This window comes from Leptonotus elevatus, chromosome 14 (assembly GCF_054856555.1).
Source record: "Leptonotus elevatus isolate MCC_2025b chromosome 14, RoL_Lele_1.0, whole genome shotgun sequence".
Lineage (NCBI taxonomy): Eukaryota > Metazoa > Chordata > Actinopteri > Syngnathiformes > Syngnathidae > Leptonotus > Leptonotus elevatus.
In genome coordinates this window covers 116777-132391 of record NC_141252.1, presented here as the reverse complement: position 1 = coordinate 132391, position 15615 = coordinate 116777, and the positions used below count along the sequence as shown (strand labels likewise).

The window sequence follows — 15615 nt, the reverse complement described above, 5'->3', positions numbered from 1 at the left end:
ATGATCAACATGACACTTTTTATGAAATATTTGTCATATATTTTGCTGTGCTTGACGCAAACTCGTTAGGGATGCTCAGTTGCTTGCTATGCAACTGGAAAAACATATCTCAATCATTGTGCACATTGCACAGGACATATTTTGTTTTACCGCTGCTTCCTTGGCTGTTAATCAGGGCGCTTCTTTGGTTGTCTACTTCCGTTCACGTCACAGGTCAAATGACGAAACATGTCAAATGACTCGAGAACAGTAGGCGTTCCCCACATACATCAAGATTTTTGGTTGAAAATATAAAACATGTTTAATATTCTAGATTGTCAACACGACCCTCGTCAAACCCTGTTATCATGTCAAAACCACTCTTAACACATCTCAGACTGAAGGACAATCTCAGAGCAATTAGCTCTATGGGTTCATGTAGCTCTCTTTTTTAATTTCTCCCTATAAATTGGTATTGAATTTTGTGAATGGATTAGTTTAAATTTCATGAGTGGGCAAAACATTTCCTCTATCTATCTATCTATCTATCTATCTATCTATCTATCTATCTATCTATCTATCTATCTATCTATCTATCACTTAATATAATATAGGCTACTAATAAACATCTATTTAATTTGAGTGATTATCTTAAAGACTAGTACTGTACTGTAGTAGTAGTAGTGGTAGGCCACATTAGGCCTAGATTATGTTGTGTGACTATTGACTATAAGAATGAAAACCTTGCCTTTCGCCTCACTGTGATAAATATATGATTTTATGAACTACTAAGATACAAACAAAATCTCGAACGAGTGTCCACACTGGCAGTGAAGTCACTATGAAGTTTGTGTAAATGTAGACATGTTGTTGTCCCTCCTTTTGTCCTCTCAGCCCGCTCCAAGATGGCCCCCCTTTGAGCGTGCTCGGGTGCCCGCTTTGTGATTGGCCGGGCGTGACGTCATCACCCGGACGTCCATTCATCTGCCGATTTGGGCGTTGTACTCCGGTGCATCTCATTCGCGGGGCCAATTTCTCCGCTTCCCAAACTCCATTCGACCTACAAAAAAAAAAAAAAAAAAAAAAAAAGGAGCAAGAGCGAGAGAGGGAGAGAAACGAGATTTGCGATTGTTCTCCCTTATTCCAAACACGTTTTACCGGCTAAAATCCTACACGCCGCCGCTCGGGTGCCCTTTATAGCCTCGCTCGGAAAAGGAAGTCGCCGTTTTGATTGTTTCGTGAGGGAGGGAAAAAAAGCGTCCGCGGTCTTTGTTCATTCATTTCATCGCTCGGGTTCCCTTTGTTGAACGAGCATGGGAGCACAAATCTCCAAAAACGCCGGAAAGGAGGAAGCCGCGGTGGACAAGCCCGGCGAGGCTGCGGCTTCTACGGCCAAGACTAATGGCCAGGTAATATTCAATGTGAAATATTTAAAGTGTTAATTGCGGCGGGGGCAATGTGTTGCGTCAATGGCGTGCTTCTGTGTGGGCTCACCGGCATTCTGGAGAAAGTGATCATCAAGTTGTGTATTTTCCCCACTTTTTCCCTCAACAATTTGAACGCCACTTGTTTAAAATACTATACACACCGACGGTCGATTATTGGGACAATGCGCTTTATTTTTTTTAAACAGATGAAAGCATAATGAGGCTTAATTGCGTTTAAATTGATCATATCCGACGAGAGCCTCGTGTTCGTGTTTTTTTTTAATTTAAACTAAGAGCATTTTCCACGTGTTCCATTGTGTTTAAAATATTCAACGTGGGGTCTTTCTCTGCTGGTATAGCCATTTTTTCATTCACGCCACGCCTTTGTTGCCAGATTCATGGAGGAGAACCACGTTTTGTCTCCCACACTCTCCCCAAAATACCCTAAATACTACTTAATATCCACGCACAACCCAGCGCAGGGTATATTTTTACCACCCTTTTATCAAAAACAATTTTCATCATAAATAAAATGAAGAGGGTAAAGCTTAAAAACGTTATTTGGTTGGGCCTCGACCACGTTAAACGCCCACCATCTCCTCCTAGAGGCACTGAGGTGGTACTGCGAGTGAAAATGGTCTAGACTCCGGAATCTGTCGTCACTCTCGTAGCAACAGATGTGCTGCGGCTTTACTTGCTTTTTTCCTATTGGTCGAAAGCATTAGCGTTTGAATTCAATTCCCAAGCGGTGTGCGATATGGCGAGTTTTGGTGATGATACAGATGCTTGCCAATTATTAAGGTGGATGTCATGTCATTATTCAATCTGAATGAAAATTTCTGACCTTCAAGGGATGCCCCTCCCCCATTCCTTTGGCTAATTAGTTTCAGCCCAGGACATATGACTTTGTCAAATTGGTCAAAGTGATCACTTCAGAAATTAACATACGTTTTTAAATATAATTTTTTTTGACCATTGATGTCAACCTGTGCCAGCATCTGCAATGATATCAACATTAATGCATTGGCATTGATTGTTGTCCATAACGGATCCATACCAGCATTGGTATTCATTTTTAATCCATGCCAACACAGGCATTAGTATCCATCAACGCGAAAACCAGTGTTGGTGTCTATCAGAGTCACGGAATTGATAATACGTCTGCCGTAATTATTATAAGGATCAGTGTCAGTGAAACTGGCCTCGGGTCAATACTGACTTGAAAGCACATCACTACCAACATGCTTTGTAATTGTATAAAAAAAAACGGAGGGGGGAGGGGTCAAAACTAGCTACCATTTTATTTTAATAATCACTTAATGTTTAATTTTGGCAATTCGGATTAAAAAAGCATATTTTAATTTCCATCCCTTTTTCAAAAATGTGGCTTTACTTTGAGTTAACACAGAAATTATGATTCAGTTACTGGTTTGCTCCGTAACATATCAGAAAATGTGCAAAAATGTTGCTTTACAAAAACAGATTCAACACAAAGAATATCAGTATTTCAGGGAGGACTGCAGAAATCTGAGAATATTAACTGTTGAGAGGCTGAAATTCTGAGGATATTTTAAAACAATTAATTGATTACCTAAAATAATAATCAATTAGTTTTCATCTGTTGATTAATAGTGCCTCTGAAACCAACAGATGGTCATTGTATCATTGAAGGGAAGTAGCCTCATTTATCTGCTAGAAAACAGTCTAGTAATAATCTAGCTTTTCCAAACAGAAAAAAGGGTTTACTGCCATCTTATGGCATCTGCAGGCAATTACAAACCTTTTTTTGGTGCTCTTCAACTACTTAACGCATTTTCAGTATATGTCGTAGGGCTCATTTCTTAACACATTTTGTCAGCCAATTCAACTCTTATGCTATCCTCTGTCAGGAGAACGGCCACGCCAAAACCAACGGCGACGCCTCCCCGGCAACCGAAGAGGCAAACAAGGCCGACGTCCAGGCTAATGGCAACACCCCCACCGAGGAGGAGACACCCAAGGAGGATGGTGACAAGGCGGATGAGGTCGAGAAGCAGCCCGAGCCCGCGGGCGCCGCCACAAACGGCGAGGCCGCTGCCAAGCCCGAGGAAGCGGCTGAGGACGGCAAGCAAAAGAAGAAGCGCTTCTCCTTCAAGAAGCCTTCCTTCAAGCTGAGCGGGTTCTCCTTCAAGAAGACCAAGAAGGAGTCCGAAGAGGAGGAGAAGGTGGAGGGAGAGAAGGCGGAAGGCGAGAAGGCGCCCGCCCAGGAGGAAGGGGCTGCAGCAGCCGCCGCAGCGGCGGCGGTGGAGGAGGAGAAGGCCGAAGGGGAGAAGGCGCCGGCCAATGAGGAGGCCAAGGAAGCGGCCGCGCCAGAGGAGCCCAAAGCCGACGAGGTGGCGAAGGAGGAGAAACCAGCTGAGGCTTCTTCACCAGCCGAACCCGAAGCTGCCGCAGCCGCCAGTCCAGAGGCCCCCGCCACCCCTGCCCCTGCTGAATAATTCTACTGAAGAACACGCCGGAATGAAGGAGGCCCATGGAGCCCATCTGAAAGAATGCGAGGACTTGTCTGAAACCAGGGATTTTGTTTTTCCTTATAATTTTTTGTCTGTTGACTTTTTTTTTTTACATCTCATCCATAATGACTGCAGTGTAGGTTCTGGGAGGAGCTTCCCCGGCCCTGTGCTTGCATTCGTGGGTGAACGTGCGACTGTGAGCTCGAATGTTTTTTCGTTTTTTTTCTACACCATGCTGACATATTTAATTCAAGTATTTGGTGCTGGGTTAATTGGATGTAGCAGCTAAAGCTGTGCGTGTGCTGTGCAGCGAAACAAAAACAAAACAAAAAAAGGGAAAAAAGCCCTCAGCCGAGTGTGAAAACAAAATGTCGACGTTTACAACTCCTGTGTGGACCACAAGCGTTCCCCTCTGCGGAACTAGATTAAGTAACCAAACAATTCAACAATAACATTAGGTGCTCATCACTTCCTACTCTGCCGTTTTAGACTCCGTCATTTCCAAACTGTAGTAATGCACGTTGTATAGACTTTGATATTGCTGGTTTTATGACTGAAATGTACCTAAATGACATTTTTAACCCATTGTAAATGACTGTTTTCTTGTTGTTGTTGTTTTTCCACCATTTGTAAGACCGAATAAAACTGGGAGATGTTTTAAGCAAAAACAAAAAACTCAACAAAAAAAAAACTGTTCAAGCTGTGATGATTATATAACACTTCATCTCTAGAGTAGTACAATTTAGGTAGGGCATTTTCTTCTTCTTTTGTACATAAAGATTGAATGTAACATTGGCTACAACATGGTATTTAGGTGTTGACTTTTCTGTGAGCACTGAAGAATAAAGGAAAGTGTGAATTGGCGCTCTCTGTTCATTTTACTGTTAAGGTATTTTAGATCCAGCCGTCCATTGTCTAAAGTTTGTTCTCATAGAGTTGCAGCCGTAAACCGCTGATGAGCAGGAGTGGACATAAATGAAAATTCTCGCTCTCATTCACAGACAATGTCGTTTTCTTTTTACCTTGTATGTTCGAGAAAACCGAATGCCACAATGTCAGAGATTGAAACCCAGACCCTTCAAACTGTAAGGCAGGCTTCGCCATTTGACACCGCTACTATTCGGTTTCTGATAAATGTGAAGGCCTTCCAGTTTGAAGCATGCTTATTACATTTGATCAAATTACCTTGAAACATATATCATGAATTAAATTAATCTATGTGAAGACACTGAACATGTTAAATATTTGTCACAATATTTAATGATTTAACAAGTTCAGAAATATAAATTTGCAACACTTTGATTCTATACATTTCTGCAAATTTTTGTGACTTCAATAACCCTGACCAAAACTTGCATGTTTTGTAATATGGGAGGACGCTCGAATACCGAGTGAAAACCCACGCAAGCATTTGGAGAACACTGATCTAAGATCCCAGAAGCACAAGTGTCAGATAGTTCAAAGTTCAACACCAGTCTCAGGATCGGATTCTTTGCCCTGCAGTGCCCTCGTTGGGTAAGATGGAAGAAAGCACTTTTATAGGGTAAATTCCTCATTTAGTGGCAAAGTCTAAAGACACCTTAAAATTAAAACATGTTGTTTTGTCACATACATACATATTTTTAAGCTGTAGAAACGCGTAGAAGTTGTGTCTCCCAATGTACACACAACCCAAGAGAAAAAGCGTGAGCAACATGAAACGACATCATCAAGCTAATTCCTCTAAACATTGGTATTTGGTAGACCTAGGGTAAGCCTTTTCCCCCTTCTATTTTTCACATTATTTACATTTCCCCTCAGCCGCTGGAGTGTTACCCAAACAAACGCAACGCCATTACTCAAATGATCAGAAAAGGACTGTTGGTCTTGAAGTTTTGTTTATTGTAGCTACTTGACTAGTTAGCAACTTAGCATAACAGGTAACATAGCTTAGCATAGCATGTAGGCTACTATTAAGCCAAAACTCTTAAAACTGGTATTGATTTGCAACCTAAAGTTAAATTCACTTCCGAGTGACCTGACTCGGGAGTTTCTGAAGACACGAGCTAGTGACTTTTTGCTTTGACTTGCAAGTACAAATTTAATATACAAGAACTTGGTGGGAGCAGGATTCACAACAAGCAGCAACTTGGCAAATAGTGAATTTTTTTTTTTAAGTCAAAACAAATATAATTAATATTGTGTCTAGCATATAAAAGCTGTGTGTGTATATCTGCCAATGAATGGCTCTAAAAAATGATTATCAATGAGCCACAATCATTTTAGATTGCACAATCATCTTAATAAAAATCAAATAAATGTTCATGCCTAAATTGTTCTCCAATTCTGGAATGAGCCATATACTTTTTGTGCCTTTTTTTGTCTAGTGGTGCGTTGAAAAACTTGTTATGTAAAATATATATGCCTTGGCTTATAAAGGTGGGGAAACTCTGCACTACACTACACACCTCAGGGGCGTTGGACCATGGTTCTTTTGACGGTGTATATGTTTATTGCTTCAAGTACGCGTTGACATTTTCCCTGCAGTGGGACTAACACAATTATGCATTTCGCAATAGTGGATTCACTTAGAGAACCAACCTATAGTTTTGGGGGTCATAAATTACAGTGTTTGTGCGCAAATTTTTTTTCAAGCGTCTGAGGTCCAGATGCTCTCGTCTCGCCACTGTCATGGCAGGATTGTATTTGCGTGAAATGAATAAATACAGATAAACACTCCCGCCGAAAAATGTGTTTTTGAAAATTGCAGGAAACACATCCGAAGTGTTTATATCCACCCACAGCTACACGCCCATGTTCCCTGCACACAATCCACTTCCTGGGCCCTGGCCTTAAATCCAGCCGTGTGATGACCGCAAAAGCAGGGCGTGCTTTACATCATATTTCTGTTTATGCCGCTTTTGGCTGCATGTGTGGCCAACGCGGTTGTGTTGCCGCTAATCTCAACTCTTCGTCTGCCCCACACATGCAGACGTGACGCTGTCCAGGAAACCAAAATGAAAACATACTCACCAGCCTAGAATTATGACGTACACCCTAGTCCAGTGTTTCCAAACCTTTATTGAGCCAATGTACCTGTTTTACATTGACAACTCATTAAAAAATATGCAGTAGTGTCTGGACGAGTGCCTTCATTTATGAGTTTTTGAAGATACAAGTTGTTGCTTGACTGATTTTTGCCCGTACTAAAATTATATTAGGGTTCGAATAAAATTGTTTCAGCAATCCATTATGCTGGGTGATTAATAATTATTGATTTTTTTTACCTATTTAAAATAAGAAAAATAATTAAATTGATTAAAGATGAAATGAAAAACAAATTGATTTAAGAGGAAGTCTAGTCAAATTTTTTTTTAATTTGGAATAATATCTTCCATACGCCCCCACTTGTATAGACCCAGTTAAGATTAATAATGAGTTTGTTGAATATGAATAATGCAGCAAAATCAACCTGTTTTTATCCATCTCAGGGTGCGGCCATCTTGCCACTTACTGTCAACTGAAAATGACAGGACCTAAGATTTCATCTTGTGAACATCACATGACCAAACCCAGAAAACAGGTGAGACGTTGTTGTTTTTTTAAGGCAAAGTTATGTGGTTTGGTTAAATACACAGCATGTAAACTTTTTTTTCCTCACTTTTGCAGTTTTGCCTCATGATGCAATGGTTCCTACCGCCCCAGAATCAGAAATGGTACTGCCCCGTCAACCTCCATTAACCAGGAAGTGGCCTGCTGCTAAGACTTCTGGTAAGTGGCCAACCTTGGTAGACTGCAATTCCAGGTGTTGTTGTTTTCCTGTTCTAAACAAGTGTAAAATTATCATAAACTATCAAAAGTATATATCATATACATTCCAGCGAGTTGCAGTATCTGATAATTTAGGTGTGTGGCTTGTGGAATCAACCAAAAGGCAAAACCCTGTCTGGTCCGGTCTTGTCTGTCTGTCTGTCTGTCTGTCTGTCTGTCTGTCTGTCTCCTGCACCGACCGCAGTGTTCCTTCAGTTTATACCAGCCACTTTCCTCCCTTTTTGGGTCCCTCCCGGTTTATGGTGGGGCATGGGGGCAGGGGTGTGCGTACATCAAACAGCACCCGTCCCACACGCTCACTATTTTTAAGAATCCCACACGCTAGATTTGTAGGATTTCTACTTGAAGTTCAGTGCAGAAAGTATTCATAGCCTTTCACTTCTTCCACAATTTGGCATGTTGCATACATTCCATTTAAACAAACAAACAAATCAAGATTCTACATAAAACACTATCACTTATTTCACTTTCGGGTACCTGCCTACCCTTGCCAAATAGTGAGGGTTCAATGTAAGTATTCAATGCCTTTGCTTTGTTGATACAGTTTTCGCAGGATTGACAGCCTCTAGTATTTTTAATTATGATGCCACTACTTGGTACACCCATATTTGGGAAGTTTCACCCATTCCTCTTTGCAGCACCTCACATGCTCCATGAGGTTGGATCTGACACCTATTTTCAGAGATCTCTAGAAGTGTTCAGCCAAATTCAATTTTATGCTTCAACTGGGCCACTTAAGTATATTCACAGATTATTCCTGAAGCCTCCATTTAAGTTTTAGAACGATCTCAAGGATGATCAGTAGCAACAGAATGCATGCAATTCTGAGCAAGGCAAAGGCTGTGAGCACTTTGTTAGAGTACTTTAAAAAAAAAAGATGATTTTTTGGGGGGGTACAAAAATCTCCCAATAATGTTTTTCACCATGTCATTATGGGGTGTTGTGTGCAGAATTTTAAGGGAAAAATGCATTTAATCCATTTTGAAATAAGGCTGTAACAGAACAAAATGTTGAAAAAGTGAAGCACTGTGAATACTTTCTGGATGCACTGAATGTTGGATGGAAAATGAGGCCCTTTAATTAGGCTCTCACTTTGAATGAGAGCCGTAATTGCAGAAGATAATTTGAAAATAGCTGCTGGTTCAGAGCTCGCCAGTACAGGAAGAGATACCAATTTCAACTTTGACCTTGCAGCCATTTTGTGTTACACTGGATATAGTACATGCATGCAGTGGCATTTGTTTGGTATGTTTATGAAATAAATTGCTGCCTTTGTAGTCGTCAATTTTGACTGCTGATTCCTGTGCTATTTTCAGATAACTAATTTAATTCAATATATTTAAATTTAAAGTAGCGTAATTAATTAGGATTAAAATACAATGCATGTACAGTAGTTGAGTATCGTATTTATTTTGGAAATTTACAATCTATAATATTTATATTACAAAATGTACAACCATCACACAGTAAATAATTTGATTGGTTTGTATTACGCTATTTTCAAAGTATTAATTTAGATTAATTTAGTTTAAAATAGAATAATTAATTAGCTTTTTTCAAAAATATCTGCAACATATGTACTATTTATAAATTAATATTTAAAATGGTTAGTTACCTAGTGAATAGTAAATCCAGCTGCTTCCAGCCAAATTGGGCCTTTGATGTAGTGTTGTTCCGATACTGGTATCGGCAGAGGCCCCGATACGGCTTTAAAACAGTGGTATCGGTATCGGTGAGTACTTGTAACATACCGATACCATTAATTCTGTCGCTAATGTAGAACTTTGGATGCAGCATCTCGTGTCTTGCTCATGCACGACATTCACTGATGTGTGACAAGTTCACTGCATGCCGAGCTAAGATGTCATATTGGCCCTTGAATGCTCTGAACCAATGGCAGGACAGCTTTTTCATGTTGAGAAAAAACAACAACTTAGGTATCGGTATGGTATCGGCATCGGCCGATATGGCAAAGCTGGGTATCGGAATCAGTATCGGGGGCCAAAAAAATCTTTATCGGAACAACACTACTTTGATGGCAATTTTCAAAGCAGTCATTATTTAAGTTAGTAGTTTTTTACCCCCCTCAATTATTTCATTTATTTTTGTTTTTCCTTTTCACTGATTTTAAGTTGTAATTAATTATGAAATATTTTCATTCATAGAATGCATGTTTTAAAATAATGTTATAAATATAAATTTTATTTCTTTGTATTTATGATTTTTTTAAATTTATATTTCCCCTAATCTACCATACATTATATTTAAGCACTATAAGTGACGTTTCATATACAATATATGTATATGTAGATATCCCCTACTTAAATCCATGTGGCTCATTAAAAAATTGCTCCCGAGACAGGATGTTATTGTTAAGACATCTTTTTATTTGAGTCAATAATGCTTTACATGACATAATGCATTTCCAGGGATATAAAATGGCGTTTGCTGCTCAGAGAGCGCCGCTCGTATGACAATATTCCGATTACCTAGTTTTATTTGTCAAGGTCAATTTGACCATTTTGCCATTTCACAATATTCAATTCATATACAAAGACAATTACAACGTGTTGCACAGAAAGTATCGATGTACTTTTTTTTTTAATAAGATTACTCTGCACCGGGACAAGAAATAAGAACAAACAAAACAAAATAAACAAAGGACAAGGTTGTACAAAAAACAAAAAGTCAGAATCACCAGTCGAAGTCTTTATAAAAGGGTGGAAAAGAAAAGAAAAAAAAACTAGGACACAACACAGATTTAACACCTCGGGTTCACATGCTGTCTTCATTCTGAAAAGCATCCTGCGGGTCATGTTGTGAATTGCTTTCCCCATCCCTAATCTCCTGTTTACATAAATTAGATTTTTTCTTCTTCGAAGCACCTATTTGTTGTTGTAGTTTTCAAGTCGACATGCTTCTATTCCTCAAAGGCAAGAGCCAACAGTCTGGTTGAGTCTTGGTTGGAGCAATAGAGAGCACATTTAGTTGGTTGGCTGTTGGGTTTCCCGTCTCAGGGGCCGACTTATCACGTAGAGGCGACCAGGAAACCAGAGAAGGAGCAGTGCACGTTCTCGGCGGCGAAGACTCCGTTGGCCTCCTCGTCGGGGATCTGCACGTACACGGTGTCTTGCTCATTCAGCAGGAGGACAGCGCTGCCAGACATCTGGTCAAGGAAGCCCTTGTTGTACTCATCGTAGGAGAACATGACGGGCTGGTCGTTTTTGTAGAGAGCCACCAGAGCGTGGGCGCCATTCACGTGGATGCTGTAGGAGAAGTAGTAAACTCCGGGGATCTGGCATGTGAAGATGCCGGACTCAGGGTCGTAGTGGTTCTCGGCATTGTAAACAAGGTGGTCGAACTTGATGGGGCTGCCAGAGGCTGGGTAGGGCGTGGTCAGAGCTGCTGTGAAAGCAGACATAGGGGCCTTGACCATCACCTCGGTCATTCCCATTCCCATACCTTTCTCAAAGACCACCTCACCGGGAGGTCCGGGAAGGCCGGGAGGTCCGGCAGGACCGGCCTCTCCATCGTTACCGCTCTCACCAGGCATACCGGGGGGACCCTGAGGTCCGGGGACACCTTTAGCGGTCATGCCAGCGGGGCCAGGAGCTCCAGGGAGACCTGGGTGACCCTTGTGGCCAGGAGCACCGGAGGCACCCTGAGATCCAGAAGGTCCTCGGGGACCAGTGGCACCATCAGCACCAGAGGAACCGGGCTCACCAGCGCGGCCAGGGAGACCTTTGGGTCCAGCAGGGCCGGGAATACCTGGGGCGCCTGGGGTACCGGGGCCACCAAGATGACCCTTCTCACCAGTGGCTCCAGTGGCTCCTCTGGCTCCAGCGGGACCAGCTGGGCCGGGGTAACCCTGCTTGCCTTGGAAACCTTGTGGTCCCACCTCTCCCTTGTTACCCTTGGCTCCTGGAGCTCCGGTGGCACCGTTGTCACCCTTGGGGCCGGTAGCGCCAGTCTCACCTGGGAAACCTCTTACACCTGCTGCGCCCATGGGACCAGTAGCACCAGTGGCACCAGTGGCACCTGTGTATCCAGTATGACCTTGCTCACCCTTGGGACCAGTGGCACCTGTACTGCCAGTAAATCCTCTCTCTCCCTTCTCTCCATTAGCACCGGGCTTTCCGTATCCTGGGGTTCCTGGGGCGCCGGGGGATCCAGCAGGTCCCTGGTGGCCTTTTGGTCCGACTGCGCCAGGCAGACCTGGGGCACCGTTATCACCGGGTTTGCCAGAAATACCTACACCGGGAGCACCAGTGTGTCCCTTGGGTCCCTGTGGTCCCATGGCGCCATTGGCACCATCTACACCTGGGCTACCTGACTTTCCTGGCTCACCGGGCATACCTGACTTTCCTGGCTTGCCAACTCCAGGCTGGCCTGGAGCTCCAGATGGTCCCATTGGTCCCGTATGCCCTGTGGCTCCCTGGGGTCCTTGAATTCCGACGGCTCTTTCACCCTTGGGACCTGGCAGGCCAGGAATACCGGGATGTCCTTTCAGACCAGGCTCTCCTCTTGGTCCCATTGATCCAGGAAGACCAGAGGGTCCGGGCTTGCCAGTAGCAGAGAGGCCGGAGGGTCCGGGGCTTCCGTGTGAACCGGGAGCACCCCTGGGTCCTTGGGCTCCGGTAGCGCCAGTGTGTCCCTTCTCACCCTGGGCTCCAGGGATACCAGGTTTGCCGGGGCCACCGGGGGTTCCGGATTTGCCAGTGATGGAACGACCGGGAGATCCAGGAGGTCCGGGGGGTCCATGGGGTCCAGGGTGGCCAACGCCGCTCTTACCTGAGGGGCCAGGGGGCCCAGGGGGGCCCATGGCGCCAGGCTCACCTGGAATACCAGGCTCACCTGCCACCACTGTAAAAAGAAAAGAAAAAAAGAACATTGTCAGTAGAGAGAAAAGAGGAGGACAAATGCAATTGAACTTTAGTTTACAGTGCGAGTCTTGAGCTATTTGTATAGACATGCGGAATAGAAGTGACAAAAATAAAGGAATGGACTACAAACATGACTACAGGACTACAAAAGAATACAACAAGTCTCTTAACTATCTTTGGCAATATTTTACTGGCAGGAAACATACGTACTTTGCTTTATATATTTTATTTTTATTGATCATTTCTCATTTAATGAAATTTATTCCTGTCAAGCTTCAAGATTTTCTTTTAAAATGATTTTTATATATATATATATATATATATATATATATATATATATATATAAATGTATTATATATTGATACATTTTGAAATAGTGAATGTAAAAGTTAGAACGAGGATAATATTTTCAGGAATGGTGAGAGGACATTGCGAGTAAATAAAGTAAATGCAAAAAAAAAATAAAACAAAAGCAGAAGAATCTGATAATGTGGAAGGAAATCATTTTTTAAAACTTTCTTTTTCTAATCTTTTTTTCACCTTTACCCCCTTTAAAAGGTATATTTTAGATGTATTCATTTATCCAGGTAAGGCAATTGAGAAAAGATTCCCATTTACAATGCCAAATTGGCAGTAGAAAGAAATGTAAAACAAAGCAAAATATCAAATTCAAATATCCAGCTGTACAGTTTACATTTAGAATTTAGTTGCTTGTTTTAGTTCTTCTTTATTTAAATCTTAAAATTGACAGCAAAATGTCTAACTACACAATATCCCATCACTACCGCCATGGTAACTACTGGTCAACAGCTTGCCATTAGCTCTGAAACAGTAACCTGAATTACAGGGAGTGCTGCTTTTATTGTATTTGTATGTTTTAATTTGTGCCCTTTTTGATGTGGTTCCGGTAAAGCTTGCTGTGCTCAGAATAAAGCCTGGCAGATGTGTTCTCCTCCCACTGTGGCACACCCAAACAAACAAACCACACTGCTGCTGCTGGTCGACTGGGCTCTAATTTGTCAGTGCCGAAATAGCAGCTTGTGTGCTTTCTGCACAGCTAGTAAAAATGACATCTTGCCTAATTTGAATCTTAATATGTCTGAATCTGAAAACTATCATGTCCAGCAATTGCAAAATGAGATACAATTGATTTTCCTTAATATGCCTCCCTGCAGTGAAAATAAGTATCAGAATCAATCTGTTTTTATCTCTACGTACTAGCATTCACAAAATAATGCAATACTATTCCGCAATGTGGTTAAAGTAAATATTATAATACATTTGCATCTATTGCCCGTGAGGATTAGTAGTTACGAAATAGTAGAAATGACCTGCACCAAATTTTTCATAAGTATGCCGTCTTAGGCTTGAAATAAGTATCATAACCATCTGTATGCATCATTCTGAAGGTTTCGCAGCTGCAAAATAATGACAATGACTTACATCAAGATTTTCCTGAATATGCCTCATTGATGGTAAAATAACTATCTTAACCTGTCTGAATCTATCTCTGTGACCACTAAGTTACAAAATATTAAAATGACCTGCATCAATATTTTCCTGAATATGAATATATCCTTTATGTGCCTTTCCAGGGTTAAAATAAGTATTATAACCAATATTGTAATCGATTTATATCTTTGTGAAGATTAGCATTTACAAAATAATGAAAATAACCTGCATCAAGATTTTCCTTAATATGCCTCTCTGGGCATAAAATAAGTATCATGAACAAATCTGTATCTATCTCTGTGAGGACTAGCAGTTACAAAATTATATATATAAAAAAAAAAAAAAACCTGCATCAAGATTTTCCTCAACATGACTTCCTTAATACGCCACCCTATGTTAAAAAACAAAGTATTGTACTCCATCTGTATTTACCTCTATGACAACTAACAGCAATCAAAGCTACAAACATGACCTGCTAAACTCCTAGGACAGTGAGGAACATTACAAAAATCCCATCCCGCGATTGGCCATTTTTGGCAAATTTTCTTACCCTGTCCCTTGGCATGGTAAGGCTCGTACTGGGGGGCGGCCTTCACCACCTTCTTGACAACGTAGCCCTTGCCGTGGCCAGCGACCAGGGCAGCCATGAGGACAACGATACAGGCGACACGGATGTCCATCTTTCTCGGTCAAAACCTGCAAGGGAACGATTTGCTTTACATGTAAACAAGAAAAAAAAAGCATGCACAAAAGTTGAATTGCAGCTGCAAAAGCTTCAACTAAGTCCACCTTGCATGATGCTTAAGTTAAGCAATCTCCCCTACGTAGTACACTAACATGTAAGTAAGAAGCAGCCCTGGGATGATGAGTGCATCCATAAAACAGATAAATAAATAGAGACACCTACCGACACCAAATTTGCAGGGGAAAATTCAAAAACAATCTCCTCAGCACCAGTGAGCTGCTGGTGCTTCTCTGTATATCCTTTGACTTGGAGCACAACTGAGGATATGCTGCTTTCCCCTGTCAAGGTTCCGAGTATTTATACCATAGCTGCCCATAAGCATCATTACAACAACAAAAAAAAGCAAGAAAAAAAAAGCCCCCACCATGCAAGTACCTCCCTCCCTCCTCAAAAAAGCAGAGTTGTAATTAGCAAGCAGATCTGCCCAAAACAGGCATGTCACATCAGGGTGCCTCCATGTCTTGAAAAAGCCAGACACATGATGATTATCACTTTTTTTGTATTTTTTTTTAAAAAGAAAGACTACTTTTGAACAAGACAAAAATGTACAAAGAGAGTAGCGAGCCACAAACAAAAAGTAATGAGTTTTTTTAACACTTAATACATTTTTATGTTTTATATTATAATATTTATATTATTTTATTTGCTAGAAATAACACAAAGAAACTGGAGTGGAAATCACAACATTTTGGGTTTCTTTGTTTTCACACAATTTAAATTATTTTACATAATTGTGTTTTTGGGCCTTAATTAAATTCCTTTATTATTATTATTATTATTATTATTTGATTGAAAGAGATGCTTTGGCAAGGGAAGAAAGTCATTAA

The 15615-nt window shown here is 41.4% G+C and overlaps 2 protein-coding genes and 1 long non-coding RNA gene across 4 annotated transcripts; 2 read left to right on the top strand and 1 right to left on the bottom strand.

Annotated features, from left to right (window-relative positions):
* The first annotated feature begins 1039 nt into the window (after positions 1–1039).
* marcksb (myristoylated alanine-rich protein kinase C substrate b) lies at positions 1040–4762 on the top strand. Its single transcript, XM_086095634.1, has 2 exons — positions 1040–1388; positions 3296–4762. Exons 1-2 carry the CDS (start codon positions 1293–1295, stop codon positions 3881–3883), a joined length of 684 nt encoding a protein of 227 aa, XP_085951760.1. The 5' UTR covers positions 1040–1292; the 3' UTR covers positions 3884–4762.
* Positions 4763–5411: 649 nt separating this feature from the next.
* On the top strand, positions 5412–7648 carry LOC147162374 (uncharacterized). Of its 2 annotated transcripts, XR_015097092.1 has the most exons (4): positions 5412–5441; positions 5526–5648; positions 7369–7460; positions 7547–7648. It is a non-coding gene; the product is annotated as an uncharacterized LOC147162374 (long non-coding RNA). The 2 variants fall into 2 exon arrangements; XR_015097091.1 differs by lacking the exon at positions 5412–5441 and having other exon boundaries at positions 5450–5648.
* A 2426-nt stretch (positions 7649–10074) lies between these two features.
* col10a1a (collagen, type X, alpha 1a) lies at positions 10075–15096 on the bottom strand. The gene is made up of 3 exons (XM_086095571.1): positions 14951–15096; positions 14594–14739; positions 10075–12571 (listed from the first exon to the last, which is right to left on the bottom strand). The coding sequence occupies exons 2-3, from the start codon at positions 14721–14723 to the stop codon at positions 10737–10739; spliced, it is 1965 nt and encodes a 654-aa protein (XP_085951697.1). The 5' UTR covers positions 14724–14739; positions 14951–15096; the 3' UTR covers positions 10075–10736.
* Positions 15097–15615: the final 519 nt, after the last annotated feature.